This window comes from Alosa alosa, chromosome 20 (genome assembly GCF_017589495.1).
Source record: "Alosa alosa isolate M-15738 ecotype Scorff River chromosome 20, AALO_Geno_1.1, whole genome shotgun sequence".
NCBI classification, from domain to species: Eukaryota; Metazoa; Chordata; class Actinopteri; order Clupeiformes; family Clupeidae; genus Alosa; species Alosa alosa.
Window position 1 is genome coordinate 21151108 of NC_063208.1, and position 17809 is coordinate 21168916.

The 17809-nt window shown below is 39.0% G+C and overlaps 1 protein-coding gene across 4 annotated transcripts in view; it reads left to right on the forward strand.

Annotated features, from left to right (window-relative positions):
* Positions 1–11856, forward strand: part of LOC125285290 (squalene monooxygenase-like) — a 34458-nt gene extending 22602 nt beyond the window's left edge. For 2 of the 4 annotated variants that reach the window (XM_048229688.1, XM_048229687.1), the window contains exons 2-9: positions 2723–2819; positions 3276–3389; positions 3769–3940; positions 4307–4402; positions 7129–7271; positions 7412–7508; positions 7734–7821; positions 10776–11856. In XM_048229688.1, the coding sequence (XP_048085645.1) occupies positions 2723–2819; positions 3276–3389; positions 3769–3940; positions 4307–4402; positions 7129–7271; positions 7412–7508; positions 7734–7821; positions 10776–10968 (1000 nt within the window). In that variant the 3' untranslated portion in view covers positions 10969–11856. Of the gene's footprint in view, positions 1–580; positions 1985–2142; positions 2321–2722; positions 2820–3275; positions 3390–3768; positions 3941–4306; positions 4403–7128; positions 7272–7411; positions 7509–7733; positions 7822–10775 lie in introns of those variants that run through there. The other 2 variants (XM_048229685.1, XM_048229686.1) reach the window with 2 other exon arrangements.
* Positions 11857–17809: the final 5953 nt, after the last annotated feature.

A 17809-nucleotide genomic window follows, 5' to 3' on the forward strand; every position in this document is an offset into this window, starting at 1 on the left:
CAATTTCTAGTTATTTGTTTAGTTAATTGCTTTATTTAATAGCAGACCATTATTATTTTGTTATATTTTCAACAGTTTTAGTTGTGGACACCTGGGGGCAGTATTGAGAAAAAAGGGGGAATACATAATTAGGTTCTGCTTCTTTGCTTATGTGGAATAAAAACAAATAATGTCATTCAGTGTCCAGGATTTTTATTTTTATTTTCCTGGACAGACCATGAAAATCCTGGACAATCAGGAAAATCCTGGACAGGTGGCAACCCTAAAGACTTCACTTTACTGTAATCAATGTGTAAAATGTTCATCTTTCATGATATTGTAGATTTAGCCTTACAGTGCACAACAATTGCAACTAGTTTTTCGGTAAATGAGGTGTAGCTTAGGCCTACTCTACAAGACATTGGCACTGACTTCTGAACACAGCGTAATACTACCACCTCGTGGAGACACATTTTTGTGCATTTCACTTATCTCGTCTCTACAAAGCAGGTGGTTCAAAGAAAACGGTTATGATTTCGTTCTTCCTGGAATTAAGTTATTAGACTAAGCGTAGGCCACGTATTCGGCCGTTTGTAGTGTAAGCTGGGACCTACGTTATTTTGAAAGTCCAAAATGCTTCAGATTGTAAAATAATGTAGCCTAGTGTTTATTGTGATAAAATATCTCAAATCCCACTTTTTGAACAAATGTGCAAGACTTGGGCCTAGTTTGCGGGTGTGCTTTTGAAGCCAGGCTCTTTCTTGTACTGTCTGGCCTCTGTTCGGGTGATCCAAGTAGCCTACATACGTCACGAAAACTATTGTAAATCATATGAAATGTATATGAAATGTATACGACCATACGATTGGGCATCTCTACCAAGTAGGCGGGACAAATTACCAGAGGCCGTAACGAGTGGATGCCTCTAGGTTGATTAACATAATAAATGCTCTCTGCCACTGAAACTAGCACACCGGCTGGCACGCTGTCTGAGCCGGTTTTATAAATAACATCAACCTATTTTTGAGACAGGCGTCTGTCTCCGGCGATTTTGTTGCCTGACAGCGGGGAAAGATGCCTTACCATTAAGGTTTACCTTCATTTTGTTGGTCATTGATAGGAATAGATAGCTTTGCGTTAGATAGTCCTAAGGTTTATTATGTTGGTGAATTAGGCTTAATTTAACTTAGCCTACTTTACGGAGAACCTGCATTAAAAGTAGGCTAGTGTAACTTTTAGCATAAGCAGCTATGTGGGCATTCCTTGGCCTTTTTAGTTTCACTTATGTTTACAAGAAATTTGACGCTATACTATCTTTGACGCACAGAGATATTGTTTTTGGTTTATGTGTTTTCTTTGCGACCGTGCTTGTACTTTTGTTAGTTGCTTACCACTATGGACAAATTCAAAAAATTCCCTCGCTTTTTCGCACGGTGGTGGACATTGTGTCCTCTTTGCCACTTGCTCATATCGTCTTCTCCAAGACTCCAATTCCAGAAGAATGTTGTCGTGGAGAAGATTCATGTGTTAAGGTAAGCTACATCACCGGCATTTTTACGTGTTTGCATCCTAGGCCTACTGTGATAAAAGCTTAACATCTTGTGATATTAATGAAGCATCATATTCTTCATAGTTTCCACTAGTGCTAGATCAAATGCACGTATGTGTACCATATGTTAAATTAAACGGCTGACCTGCAAAAAAAACAAATTACAGTGTGGCTTGTAGACGGGTCTGAGTGACACTTTGTGGGGTTGTTAGGTACGCAGCTGTAGAAGCGCAGCGTGTGAGGCAGAGAACACTTGTGCAGCGACTGTGCCTCCTCCAGACCCCGATGTCATTATCGTCGGGGCCGGAGTCCTGGGGTCCGCCATGGCAGCGGTTTTAGGTCGTGATGGTCGTCGGGTCACGGTAATTGAACGGGATCTCCGAGAACCTGATAGAATAGTGGGAGAGTTATTGCAACCAGGAGGGTATCGTGCACTGAAAGAGCTTGGCCTAGAAGGTGAGTGCAAGTAGCCTACCCTAGTCTTCATTGGAACTGCCGTTTTAATGTTTCACCTGAAGATCAGTCACACTAAGACATGCTGTTGCTTAATTATTATTTTTTGGTGATGGCCACCACTTACTCCCCTTGTGCGTCCTTTGCGTAATTTCTCCTAGGTTCGGTTGAAGGACTGGATGCTCACATAGTGGATGGCTATGTCCTGCATGACGCAGAGAGTGGGACAGCTATTGTGATCCCATACCCTCAAGAGAGGAGTGAGGTTCAGTGTGGCCGAGCCTTCCATCACGGCCGTTTCATCATGGGCCTTCGTTGTGCAGCACTAGCTGAGCCCAAGTAAGAACACCCTTTTGGAGTCTACAGTGAAGTCTTGACAGCTAAATTCACTTTAATGTTCCTAGATTGTCTATATCTCTTTATTAAACACTATGGATTAATTGACTGTTCTGTCCTAACACTCTTTGTGAAGCAGATCTTACACTTATTTACTTTATACATTACAACTTTTTGTAGTTAAAGATGATCCTTTTACCATCACTAGTTTCAGTATCAGACTGAGTGTCAGAGAGAGTCTCAGGGCAGGTTTTTGAAACACACAAGGTTTTTTGAAACACTAGGTCCTTGTCTTACAAAAACCTCACAACAAACTTCTGTTGGTGGACAAAGGTTATGTCAGCTGTACCGGCTAACTGTTGCTGATTTGTGGGAGACTGACAGGCTGTCCTATGGTGTGTTCAGTGTTCATTTCATAGAGGGCACAGTGACCAGCCTGGAGGAGGAAAATGGCCGTGTGACTGGGATCCAGTACAGGGATAAAGAGTCTGGAAACACACAAGTGAGTCAGAGGAGTGTGACACATTACATGGGAAAGCTTTGGAGTGTTGAGCCCAGTGAGACAACTCACTTACGTATTCCGTATTTGTAACAACATAATCTCTATTCGTAACATTGGAATTAACCTGTCTGTTACCCAAACAAGATTTATAGCTAGTTGAAAATCACTTGGGTCATATCACTATGCTGTATAAGGAAAGTGCCAAACCTTTTGAATGACCTTATACACTTTAATAACAATTGTACTTAAGAATAATATAAGCAGTCAGAATGCATGAGATAGTGTATCATATACAGTATTATTGTTGAATATTCTTTGTTAATTGTATTAATTAATATTGTCCTCATGCATTACAGTACACTGTCAAAAAATTGTTATAGATATGTCAATATTTTATTGTTTTGGTTACAGTTGAACATCTTTCTCACTATATCTTCTGTATTTATTCTTTAACAGGCAGTCTATGCTCCTTTGACTGTGGTGGCTGATGGCTGTTTTTCAAAGTTCAGGAAAGGTCTCGGTTCTGGGAAAGTACATACCTCCTCTCATTTTGTAGGCTGCATCATGAAGGTACAAATATGTTTAATATTTTATCATGACTCACTCCTTCCTCACATCTTGTTATTAGTGTTTTATTTAGATTTATTACATTTAGGCTATACAAATATTTAATCCAAACCAGCTTAAATATAAAAGATAACAAAGTTCTATGTTAACTATATTCTGGATCATTTGTTAACATTGTCTATTTACCATCACATGCTTTCAATCTATTTGATTGAATTGAAGATATGTTACTGCTTTGTTAGATTAAAGTCTGGTCCTTTTGAATATGCCTGGGTAGGGCTGAAATAATTCAGTTTACAAAGGAAACCGCTGAACATTTGTTTTGTAATGGTTACCTTCACTGGACACAATGCTTCACCAGCTCTATCTGTCTCTTTTGTAGGACTCCCCCCAATTCAGACCCAACCATGCTGAGGTGGTGCTGGCCGACCCCAGCCCTATCCTCATCTACCAGATCTCCTCCACAGAGACCCGCGTGCTGGTGGACATCCGTGGGGACCTGCCCAGGAACCTGAATGGGTACATGACCGACAGGATTTACCCTCAGATGCCAGGTATAGAAAAATGTGACATGAACAAATGCAAAGTTGAAGGCTTGAAGTCACAGCCCACATTAGCATGTTATATTCCAGACGTAAAGACATATACTGTATTTAAAGGAATTTGATGGAAGAACAGACTCAGCAGTGTTAAACGTCACTGTTAATATATGAAATTGTCAGTACTTAACCCTGAGATGTTCTTCCATCAGTAAATAGTTGGATTCTTTGCATTCAGAGGTTTGGATCTAACATGCCAAGACTCCAAGAGATTAACTGATAGATTCTTTGACATGCCTAGACTCTCATTGCTCAGGAACTGATTTGTGGTTGAGATCTGAGATGTAAATCACACAGTCATTTGTTTCCCTCCCACTACAGAACACATCAAGGAGTCTTTTTTAGAGGCTGTGCAGAATAACCGCCTGAGATCCATGCCTGCGAATTTCCTCCCTGCCTTTCCAGTGAACAAATGTGGTAAGACTCCTTCGTGCAATGAATGATCAACGCACCTGTAACATAACCCTCCCATCGGGAGTCATATTAAACACAGCACTCTTAATCCCATAAGCACCTGCATGATTAGCATCCTAGGTGAGTCAGAAGTAAGTAGATTCAGATGGTGGAGGAGAGAGAGTGGGGGGTGGGGGTCAAGCCTCTAGTTAAGTGAGCAGTGAGCTGTCACGCCTAGATCCGCTTAATCTGACTCACAGGTGGCCAGATGGTGGTGCGTAACATTCACGTGCGCAGTGATCTCGTCACAGAGTCCCCATTACTGACATCTGCTAGGGAATTTACACATGCACCCAAAATAGTTTTAGGCATTGATGGTGAAAACACAGTTTTGGGCATTGATGATGATTTAGCAAAGGGAACAATATCTGTTGTAAAGCATTTATATAACAGTCATTGACTGTAGTTGACTGTGTTTTATTGATTTATTGTGCTCCTGTTGTTCTGTCTTTCTGTCTATAGGCTAGTTTGATCATTTGAAGAGACATTTTTTGCTACCTGATTGGGATGCAGACAGATGTATTGTATAACATAGCTATTACTATGCAACTTATGCTCATCTCAGTGTTGAAAAATAGCATTAATGGTACAACCACAGTCGAATTGACATCCAATGTGTTGGTAGACACCAGACATGTGGACTCGAGTCACATGACTTGGACTCGAGTCAGACTCGTCATGATTTTAATGACTTCAGACTCGACTTGCTAAAATTCGGCATGACTTGCGACTCGACTTGGACTTGAATACTATTCACTCGAGACTTGACTTGGACTTTGCCTCTTTGACTTGTAATGACTTGACATGTCTCGAGTCAAAAAATAAATTTCCATGACGAAAAAAACAAAACACATAGCCTAGTGGACACAAACGGGCAGAGCACAGTGATCAGTGCTGCTGTTACCACCACACGCATCAAGCACTGTGTAGGGCACCAAGAGACAGAGGAAGGACCAACATTAAATAAATAGTAGGCTAGCTTTACTGCAAACTCATTTGCACTCTTGTTAGAGAATGTTTACAATGTCAAATTGCACCAACAGCATGTTACATAAAGATGATACTTTTCGGGTCCTCTCCATTAAGATCCAACTTCTTCTTGAATTTCCCCTTGGGGATCAATAAAGTATCTATCTATCTATCTATCTATCTATCTATCTATCTATCTATCAATCTACTTGAATGCTAGCCTAATTGAGAACGCATCTCAGCGCGCATGAAAGGGAGAGAAAACGAGTGGCAGGTTCCAGCTGGCTTGTCATTGTTGATGATGATTATCTCCTTTTAAATATAAGAAACGTATAAAAGGAAATCATGAAGGCAACAAAGACAAGATTAGAGGAAATTGTGGATTTATCCGGTTTCAGCCTACTGTTGAAAACTGTGAGAGCCAGGACACTTTGACATAGGCTGCACTCACTGTGATTTGGAAAATGGACAAGAATATGAAGAGTTGCCTTTGCCTTTGTGTAATGGAACTGGTGAGTCTTGAAGTCTTTAATAATTCGTTTACATGAAGCACATGATATTATTCCGATTGAAACGCATTCCACTTAGCTAGGTTACTAGCTACCAGGCTCATAATTCACTTTTAATTGCAAACAGAAAATTTCTAGCAAGCATCATGTCATTACATGCTTTTATTTCCAAAGGAATGAAAGCTGTTTGTGCCAACTTAATACCATGCTTATCATTGTTAACATTGTGCTTTACATGTGGCACAAACAATGTTAGAGTTTGTGGACTAGCCATAGCTATATTTGAATGGAGCTGGTAAAAAAAGATCATTAGGAGAATGTGTGGACAGTGGCACACAATGGGCTTAAAGTGACAGTGCACCATTTACATTTACTTTTACCTTTGTGGTTACTCAGTAATTTTGTGATTTAGCCTATGCTGTATTTAATATGCCATATAAGAAGCTTTAATCTTTAGGAAGAAAATGTACTTTTTAATCACAATTAATCTAGATTAATTAATTTCAAAATATGAAATTAATTAGTTATTTTTATATGTTTTAAAAAATGAATAATAATAATTAATAATAATTGTTACCATTTATTGTAATCATTAACCATGACCTTGGCTTCCCTTATGAGTCGCCACTGGCAGACAGCCTAATAAATTGTTTGCAGGCAAATCTGTGGCCTATAGCATAGTGAAATGCCATCAGTCAAATTATTACTCATCCTTACAGTGGACTTTGGAAAAAAAAATTGCTGCTGTGCTGAGTGTCATGTAGCTATCCGTTTCGTACAGATTACTCAGGTATGCTCATGCGTATATTTCACAGGTGTGCACATGCATATATTGTAAAAGATTTCAAGACAGAAACATTGAACATATTTTAATCTGTATTTATAAAAAAATACTGTAGATTAGATTGATGTGTTAAAATTATGACCGATAGTCTAATAATGGCATTATTAAGTGAAGAGTACCTGATGACTTGTTCAGGACTTGAAAAAGATTGGCACTTGGACTTGGAATCGACTTGCCCTTCTCTGTCTTTACTTGGGACTTGACTTGGACTTGACTGCTAAGACTTGGGACTTACTCGTGACTTGCCAAACAGTGACTTGGTCCCACCTCTGGTAGACACAAACTTTCATCATGGCGATCAAAATTACCTCAATATTAGTCTGAACTCACTAGCTAATAATTTGCTGTGTGCTTCTTCTGTCACCCAGGGGTGTTAGTGTTGGGCGATGCCTACAACATGAGGCACCCACTGACAGGAAGCGGGATGAGTGTTGCGCTCAATGACCTGAGGATATGGAGAGGTCTCCTCAGAGACATCCCCGACCTGCACGATAACATTGCCTTGATACAGGTCAAATGAACTCTTTCACTATTCATGCTTAGGTCTTTAATGTGTGCTTTGACTGATTTGCACAAAACGACAAGCAGATATTAAGTCTGTCCATCTCTGTATGTCTATTTATCTCCTCCCTGTTTTAACTTTATTTGTAGGCGAAGAAGAAATTCCACTGGGAAAGAAAGGCGTCACACTCATTTGTAGTGAATATTCTTGCCGAGGCACTCTATGAGCTCTTTGCTGCGACTGACAGTAAGTTCAGATTCTTACTCAACAGCTATGGAAACAGAGTTACTGTGTATCTTGCAATGATGTACTGTATGTTAACTGTGATGCCTCTGACCAGTAGAAGGAGGCGTTCTACAGATACCCCTGCTGTTCCTACTCCTGTTGTCTGCTCACATACTCACACTCATACTAGATGTTTGTTTTATTTGTTTATTTATTTATTTATTTAATAAGGTCTCTCTGTCCTAGGCTCATTACATCAACTTAGACAAGCTTGCCTCCATTATTTCCAACTGGGAGGGGAATGCATATCTGGGCCTGTTGGACTGCTGTCGGTGTAAGTCCCCCTGAAAGGACCTTTTGCCCCAAGTTTAAATGGACAGACTAGTAAATCTTAATTTTCACTTTCACACAGTAAATTAATTGAAGTTCATTCTCCACATACACCAACACTTCCCACAAACACATCTACCAAAAAATACACACACCACTCACAAACACACACACTCTCTCTGTTTCTCTCGCTCCCTCTCTCTCTCCCTCTCTCTCTCACTCCTGAACTCTTTGACAGTCCATTGACATGGTTTGGTTTGGCCTCTCACTCTAAAACCTTTTTTACATGGTCTACCGCTGATCTAAAGAGATCTGTTTGAAATGGATTGGCTTTAAAACTAGCTACATATACAGAAAATCTGGTTTAAAATAGAGATTTTTATTTCTATTTTAATTATGTGTTTCCAGCTGTCAAAGAGCCACTTCAACTCTAATGTAGGGAGCACGAGTGGTGATATAATGCCCAAGGGTTCCGCCATTCATTTCAATGGTGGCAAAAAGTGACAAAAAAAAAGGAATAACAAATTTTTACAGTTGGAGCCGTGTCGATATCTCAAACGCTCTAGTAGTGTGGTGCCAAAAAGTGGTGGAATTTGCATCTCCTAGGAACTGCATCTCTGAGGAACTGCAAAAGTGAGCTTGATCAGTTCACCAAAAGGATTCCAACAGTACCTCATTTTTGAAAATCTGGCACAAGGGTCAAAAGTTACGCAACATCAAAAAAGCCAAAACACATGTTTGCTGATAAATGCAGTGCCCCTTAGAGATCACAGGGCACTGCATCTTATGTACGGCCGTCCTCACAATGGATCCATGTGTTCACATAACAAGTTTGGTTTGGATACATGAAAGTGTTTCTGAGATATGATCTCACTTTTTGTTTTGTGGCTTTGCAGCTACTTACTGTACCAAAATATTTATGTGCCATCACACAATCATACATGTTTGCAAACACACACACACACACACATGTTAACATGCCAACAAGTGTTTATACACACACAGGTGCTGTTTTGCGAAACACAATAGTTTGGCCTGATAGTTTGAATAGTTGTGTTGGAAAGTTATTACTTGTTCACCAGTTATTTCAGTTAGCATTGTATATTTCCATGTGTCGCTGATGATTAAAGTTTTCATAACTAAAACTCAGGGAGCACAGACCTTTCCATGGCCAAATGCAGCCATTGACATCGAGTCTGAAAGTGGACCTAGGCTAAATATTTTGAGCTCAGTGATGAGTGTTCTATTCAATTTGTTTTTTTGTTTTTGTGGAACTTATAGATAATTCTTGATTATTACACAACAAATAATCGCGCAGAGATCTTGCACCTATTGCTTTAATTGGGATAATGTAATCATTGCAGCATCACAGATGGCAGAAAGAGACCACCATCTGAAAGAAACTGAGTGCATGTGCAAGTGAAAATTGTTAAAAAGCAATCAGTAATTTGCATTAGTCAGATTGAACATTGAATGGTTTTTTTTTTTTTTAAACAAAGGCACAAAACAAACATGTAGGCTATTGTGAGTTAAGGGATAGCCTGCACACTGACAACAGCAGATGTCCATAACCCTCGATCTACTGTAGCCTGTATTCAGGTCAATTAAATACTGTATATTGGCATAACATGAGGGATGTATGTATTTCTTTACAAAATAAATATCTAAAGTAAAGTTAAGAATAACAATAGTGGGCTTGATCAAGCCCACTAATAATATTTTGAGCCTAGACAGTGGCTTAATAGACCCGACATGATGAATGAAGAACACGTATAAGAAAATGGACAACACCACAAGTGTTCATCATAGGTCAGGATTATTAGTCTCTAAAACATAGAACAACATTATAGAGCTAGGCCTACTGTAAATTCAGTTTGCACTTTCAGGAACACATTGGAACAAATTTAGATAGATATCCGACATTAAAGATGAATCGCTATCCAAAATGTATCTTGCGTGTATGGCTATGTCTGTTTTTGGCTGCATGTGTGAAGGCCGATGTGATGATTTTTTTTTTCTCGGCTCGAGGTGCTAATCAAAAGATTTCCTCAAGGTTGGCAGGTCTGCACATACATACACATACATAAACGCATATGCACACAGACACACAAACACGCACATACACAAATTTACATGTACATACACACAAACAAACATACTCAAATGCACGCATGCACACACACACACACACACACATACTCAAACACACACATGCAATTATACACACACAAACACTTCTGCATACACACTCACAAGCACAAACCACATGCACACATTTACATATACATATACAAACACACACACGCACAAAAACCTCAAAAACAAGCACATGCCAAACCGGAATTTCGGGCCAGAATTTTTAGAGTTGGAGCCGTGTCGAAAAGTGCCGTGCTGTGGGCTTGACCAGGCCCACTAATAAGTAAACTTAAGAAGAACAATAGTGGGCTTGATCAAGCCCACCAAATAAGTAAAGTTAAGAGCCTAGACAGTTGATCAAAGTTGAGCCTAGACAGTGGCTTAAAGTAGCGATTTACTTTGACGTAGTGAGCATGCCTTCAAGGCTATACTAAATGTCATACCCAATGAAAATTTGTACTCGTTGTCTTGTCAATGTTTTTAGACCAGAGTTTTCTTTTAAGAAAATCACACCTGTTGTCAGAAACAAGTGGGTTTCCTGGGTTTCCCACCTTGATCACCATATCCCCCATTTATTTTGATCTGCTTTCAGCAGAGTGGTCTTATATGCACATTGGTCTTGTTTATTGTATTGCTGCCACGGTATAGTTAGCAGTTATAATGTGAGCAGTAGCCTAACTATCAACAGCAGCAGCAGAAGCTTAAAGGAAATTAAGTCTGAGACCAAACAACCATGACATTAGCATAAACACATAATAACATTGATAGTTTTTCTGATTGAACCCAATTTCAGACAGCTTATCAAATCGTGTCTTTCTGCAGGCTAACGCCCCATCCCAGGACCCTGATTGGCCATTTCCTTGGAGTGGCGGTGTATGCCATGTACTTTAGCTTCAAGAGTGAGCCATGGTGGACGAAGCCGCGTGCTCTTCTGAGTAGTGTGGCCATCCTGTACCGTGCCTGTGCCGTCATGGTCCCCCTCATCTTCTCCGAGTTTAAGTACCTTATATATTAAACCAACGCCCTGACTATGTATGTGCTGTCCTCTACAATGACATCATTTCACCCAGCCTAACCCCTCATGAACGGTGCTCAGGAAATGTACACTTTTGTGTTCCGATTTATTAAGGGTATTTATACATCAAACATCAATTCCGACCTCATAGTTATGGAATACCTGCACTGGAAAAGTTCAGGTTCACATAGTTCTTTGTATTTTATTCCATCAGATTGTGTTCTTCTGTGTGATATGTACCCCCAAGGAACTCAGTACATAAATTATCTTCCTGAAAGATAAACCTTTAGAAGGTGTATACTTACTAATTTAGGATTACAGGAATGTATCCATATACCGGTATATCCATATGCACATTCAGGTATAGAGTGGATATGCAGTAGATACAATACAGAAGATGTTTTGTAATAAGAAGTTACTGTTGAAATACTGTTGTGCAAGGCTACCAGTAGTACTACTGTGGTATTGCACTGGGGGTGTAGATGCTCACACTAATAACTGCAGACATACTGTACAGTAGTCATATGTAGACTAGTATAAGTCAGTGGCATTAGAAATATTTTAATACAGGCAGGTTATTTCTCTCAACTTACCATTTTTATGTATTTATTTGACATTTACAAAACTTAACTTATGTGCGGAATGAAGTATGCCTTTTAAGAGACATTAAAAGGCATGACTGACTGACATTATTATTGCACATACATTCAGGTCAGGCTGTTGAATGGAATCATTCAGATTCAGTGGTAATTCACTTCTCCATTAGTGTTGTTTACTACGTATGGCTGAAATATTTACAGTAGAACCGTCTTTGTGTCCATATCATTTATCTTATAACAGGTTCATGTGGTCATTTACAGTACATTACATTCCATTTCCACTGTATGTTTTGGGAATTTTATTGTAAAAATGTCTATTATTTATTTCATCTGTGGTGTCTGTGTCACTATTTAGCCTTTAATTCCAAGAAACACTGATATCAGCTTTAAAAAAATGTGCAAGTAAATAAAATAAAATCTTTATATATTACATACTTTTCTTGGTTTTAATATGTGAGTAATCTATGATTGCTATGGAGCTCTCATGTGCGAAATTGATTAATTTATTATTGTAGTGATGGATCGTGAGACTTCTTCAACTGCCTGCTTTACAAAGCTAATCCAAGGGAGAGCTGGGCCAATGCCAGCTGTGGTGTTTAATCTTTTATCTTGCCAGGGGTATGATAAAAGAAAATTGACATTTTATTTATTTATTTATTTATTTATTTTTTTTTTTATAAATAATTTGGGTTGAAAAAATCTAGGTGATTTATTTTTTTTAATTTCTTTTTTGCATTTTAAGCTTACTCATTTTACTATTTGACTTTAAACTCGTTTGACTTCACCCCTTCTGAAAAACTGAAAGTAGCATTATAACTTATTGGGTTGATCTTCCCACTTTGCCAAAAGGGATGCAATCTGTGATTATGCTGCTTGCTTCATAAAAATTAACTAATCATCTTTTGATATCTTTGTAGAAAACATTTGAGAGTTCTTCCCTTATCAGTTATAGTAGTATGCAGTTGCTACTTGTTAGATCTTTTTTAGATTAAGAAGATAATGTTTGTGTCAACATACTTCACAAAATCCTGACTTATTCAAACTCTACAAAATGTTTCCATGAAAGAATCATTGGCATGCATGCTGCTTGAGCCCTGGTGAGTCTGTATAAATGTAACTGTCTGGATCTCTGGGGTGCAGCAACAAGTATATAGTATGGGTTGGGGGAGGGTGGGAAAAAAGTGATGAGAAAAGCAGGGTTCTCAAGTCTCACGTAATGGGCGTGAGACACACGCAATTAAACTGAAATATTACCAGGGATGTCAAGGTATCTGCATAATTATTAGAGGATGCGCAGGGATACGAGAGGATATCTCGCAGGGTTCAGAACTAGCGCACCACTCACCAGCATCTGTGCCTGGGGGGCCCATTTCACATCTGATAATCCGCCCATGTGTGCATACCTTTTGCTGCATAGTGCCCAAGTTTTACGCACTTTATTTTAATAAATGGTGCACTCATCTTAGTAATTGACTTACTTTATTCAATTCTACACACAAGCGAAACATTTTAGTGAGTGAGTGCCCCCCCCAAATCTCACTCCAAGCTGAGCTCAAAACTTGAGAACCCTGGAAAAGTAAACAGCCAACTACAATGACAATGCTCAATCTCTGCTCTATGAGCATTTGTTTCTATTGTTAAAGAGGGTCGGTTGTGAAAAGTGTCCCAGATGCTCCCCCAAATTCAATAGTTTGGAAAACAGACACAAAAAAACAATAATTGGGTCTGAGTATGATATCTTGATTAATATCATTGTTGATATGCGTTTGTGTTGTGCATTTTTAGATTTAAAAAAATGTCATAAAACAGATTGCGGTCACATGATGCTTGTCAATGTGAACATCCTTCAGTAAACACAGGCATCTAAAAGCTTGGCTTACAGTCAACACGCCCCCGTTCTTAAGTCATATATTGAAAAATGGAAAAGGGAAAAGAATGAAAACACATCCCGCCTTAATTTTTAGTAGTGGTTTGTATGATCTGAAATTCTTGTAACAGTAAAGACAGTTAATCACAAAGAATGTCTATGCATTTGTTTTTACGCACGGGAAACAATCTGTTCGATTTTCATGTAATTGAATGTAAAATGTTTTTTTTTTAAGTATGGGTGTCCAAATATTCTATCGCTCTTTCATTTTTCAGAGCAGTCAGTGACATGGCCCACATTTGTTATGCGAGATCATGTACTCAGTTCGTCCTTTCCACTATTTCGTGCAGCTCACTTGTGTCACTCCTATTCATTAAGGATGTTTTTGATAGAGGCGGGCTTTTCTTTCCCCCCAGTGTCCTGTAGAACGTTGCTGTGCAAGGACAGATATAGCCTACGTATATGCGTTGCTCATTTGACAAGGTAGATTCGCTGCTGTAGGTGTTTTCTTTCCCCAGTTTAGTTTACCACAGAAAGTTGTCCGAAGGGGTCTTGCGCCCTGAGGCACAGAAATGGCGAAGAAAAGCCTCTTCACCAAGAATGGCCTTAAAAGTCTGTTTTCTCAAAGCGAAGCAAATTTAAAGGATCGTATGGAAAAGGATGATCAAGGTGGAAGTGGGAGAACTTTTAAACTTCCCAAATTTAAAAAGAAGAAAAAGACCGATAAAGGAGTAGTACTGGAGGAGACGGATGCTGACAGGTAGGTAGGCTAGGCTGCGGGGACTTAAGCTAGAACGACAGTAGTCTGCTTTCTGCTAACACATATCCAACATGTTTTAGATAACACGTAGGCTATCGTACATCTACGAGTATGAGGGTCCTGCATACAATTTAATCAATACATATTTTAATCCAATTTCACATTTTGAACACACCATGTTTTGCACCATTGAATCTGCATTCTTTCCCATTCCGTGGCTGCAGCATGCTTGTGGTTGAGTCTATAATATAATTCCTAAGTTAGCCTATATCTAATGTGCTGTACAAAATATGTTGTTGTGCATTGAGCGAGAAACAACCACTTTCTGAGCTACCGTAGTGTTACCTGCTCTGAGATGTGTGGAATGGTTTCACAGTTCCTCCAAAATCTCAATAGCATTATCCTTGTTAAAAACAATACCAATCAAACCTCAGCTGGGTGAAAAGCGTATGCATTACTTTGAGCAGATGCCATTTAAAGTTAAGTAGCTGTGGCTTACATTTTTAGCTAGCGTCTCTGAGAATGGAACTTAGTATCCCTGAGCAAAATACCATGGAGAGGAAAGGAAGCAATTATTGTTCAGAGCCACTGACCACATGGTTTTGCTTTAGTGTTTCATTATCTCTTGTCTTATTTGTGTCTTACACTTCCCAAATCTGTATGGCAGAAGAATTAAACGGGAAACAACCTGTGTAACAACATGTAGCCTACTATCAGGTACTATCATTGTACTTGCATAATGTATTTGTGGGTACCTACATATAGTTGTTACATTGTAATACTGAGTGCTTTTACAAAAGCCAATTTGCCTAAATTTTCATCAGAGGCAAAGAGCTGACCTGAGACCTGCTGGATGGGGTAAATCTGGTCATGATAGATTTGATATACACTCAGTATTACAATGTAACAACTATATGTAGGTACCCACAAAAACATAATGCAAGTACAATGATAGTACCTGATAGTACATGTTGTTACACAGGTTGTACCACTGTACCTAATTAGGTAAGTGCACTGTAACAGTGACACATTAAAATAAAGTGTTACCACAGGTTCTCACACAGGTGTTGTAGGAGCTTTCCTAAATGGTTAGTCAGCCTCTCTACTTGGTGTAGACCCAGACCACCAACACCAACAGATAGGTAACACTAAGACACCAAACACTGTAAGAGATAAATATATTGCATAGTTCTAAAGCCCTGAATTGGAGATCTGTTGACACAATGACACAATTTGGCATGCGTCCTTACTTCTTGCGAAAGCAGTTTGTCATCTTTGTTTATATTGGATTGGTGCATCCGGATCGTCAAACAGCACAGACTGTGTCCCTTTATGCAGAAACAAGCCAACACGGTTTGTTTTCACAGAGGAGCACTCATAGCAAACTCAGAAGTTAAACAACCTGTTATAAAACAATGTAGAACAGTCCTCTTCGAACAGGACGTGGTCTAGTGTTAAGGCCTACTGTTGTCGTCAAAACTCCAATCGGGAAGTGAACTCAAATGCAAAGCATGATGATTCACGTGAATCATATGAATGTGTACTGAGGCTTCTGATGATGTTGACACAGGTTGACTGACTAGTGTAATCACAGGTCAAGTCTTTTGGTTGGTTTGCAGGATTGAAGACCAGTTTGCTCTTGGTGACTGAGCTACAGCTTAGAGATGTAGAGTGCCCACTGGCAAAAAGAAAGGGAAAATAAAAGTTTCTTTACACGCCCAGTTGCTCTGACCACAAGCACTAAAAATACACAAACAGAGTGACACTGCAGTTGGTTTGGGGGAAAGGATAAGGATAGAATCAGTCAGACACACAGTACTTGATTTTATAATTGTTGGAAAAAAAGAGAATACAGACAATACAGTTATTCTGTTGTTATAAATTGAATTTCCCCTGGGGATCAATAAAGTATCTATCTATCTATCTATCTATCTAAAGCAAGGTGTCAGTTTGCATATGATGATGATAAACTCAGAGGAAAAATGGTGTCATTGAATCATCATTTAAATGATTGAATAAATTATTTCCCAAATTATTATTTATTGTTTATTACATGAGAAACATAGACACATTTCACTCTGTCTTGAGATACATGACATAAATGGAGCGACTGTTCTACCTCAAGGTTTAAAAGAGCGGTCGCTCTTTTTAGTCGGAATGTTCATCCCTGTGTCAGAGATGTGTTAGAGTGGTGTGGTGTTATTGGCACATGCCTTGTGAATCTCTTGGGGCGATGACATGTGCTTATGTGTACATTGTAAACCACCATTTAAGGGGATTATAGCTTTTATCTCAACCTGAGTGTTGGCATCAGGCAATATTGCAGATTATTTTGAGTTTGACCCTTCATGGTATTGATTCATTGTACTTGTTTTGCTTTGTTTATTTGAATCCAACTCAGACCAACAATATTTTCTATTGGATTAAAGCCAGGAATCCTTACACATCAAAACTTGCTACTATACAGTATGAGGACGTTGTGCAAGAAGACGCCATAAACCAAGACACCAGCATTACAGTGAGGTATAGGAGGAGGTAGTCCGATAATGGCTAGACTGGTAGATAGATAGATGAAGTTTGTTTGATCCCAGTTTTATTGATCCCAGTCGGGAAATTGCTTTGCTGTAAAGGAGACACCATTTACAAAAGACCAGAGGCGGACAGAGTACACAGCTTCATTACTTGAGTAAAAGTACAGATACCCTTTGCTAAATTTTACTCAAGTACAAGTAAAAGTACAACAGTCAGATGTCTATTTAAGTAAAAGTACTGAAGTACTTGTTTTTAAAAGTCCTTGAGTATCAAGAGTACAAGAGTAGCCTACATTTTCTAAATATTGCATTACTACTGCCACAGTGCTTACATTTATGTACAGAAACGTCCTATATGGAGTTATGAAAAATGTTATGAAAAATATGTATTTCAAATACAAAATACTATCATTAACAGAAAATTGAAATAGTCTGGCAAGGTGGGGCCACAGGTTGGCACATTCCCAGGATGGACCTGCTGCGTCTTCATCCATTGTTTTGTCCATGGTTTCATCTCTTATCTAAATCTGACCATGGAGTTGACTTTGGCGGAAAGCTGAAGGTGATTGCTGATAGGCTGTCCCAATCAGTGGCGCCTGCACAATCCAATCACGTTTGAGAGGGAAACAACAAATTGAGGGTTTCCGAGATTTTTCTTTTTTCCTTTTTTAGTAGTAACGGGTACTCACGGTTATGGATAGAAATGTAGGGGAGTAAAGGGTACACTATTTGCCTTTCAAATGTACTTGAGTAAAGTCATGACCACTCCCCAAAAATGATACTCGAGTAAAGTACAGATCCCTCAAAATTGTACTCAAGTACTGTACTCAAGTAAATGTACTTCGTTACTGTCCGGCTCTGCAAAAGACACAACTACAGCCCATAAAGATTCAGATAACATTGTGTACAACATGTGATGTGTAAACACTCTGTGGCACCTATGATAGTAAGGACAAGCTACTAAAAGTCAGAGGCTGACATCACTGGTCCAGAAAGTAAAAGTCCTGCTATATATTCTTTCTACCTGTGAACTTAACACAGGTGCTATCACTAATTATCTGATCTACCTGGCTGCTAATTAGAA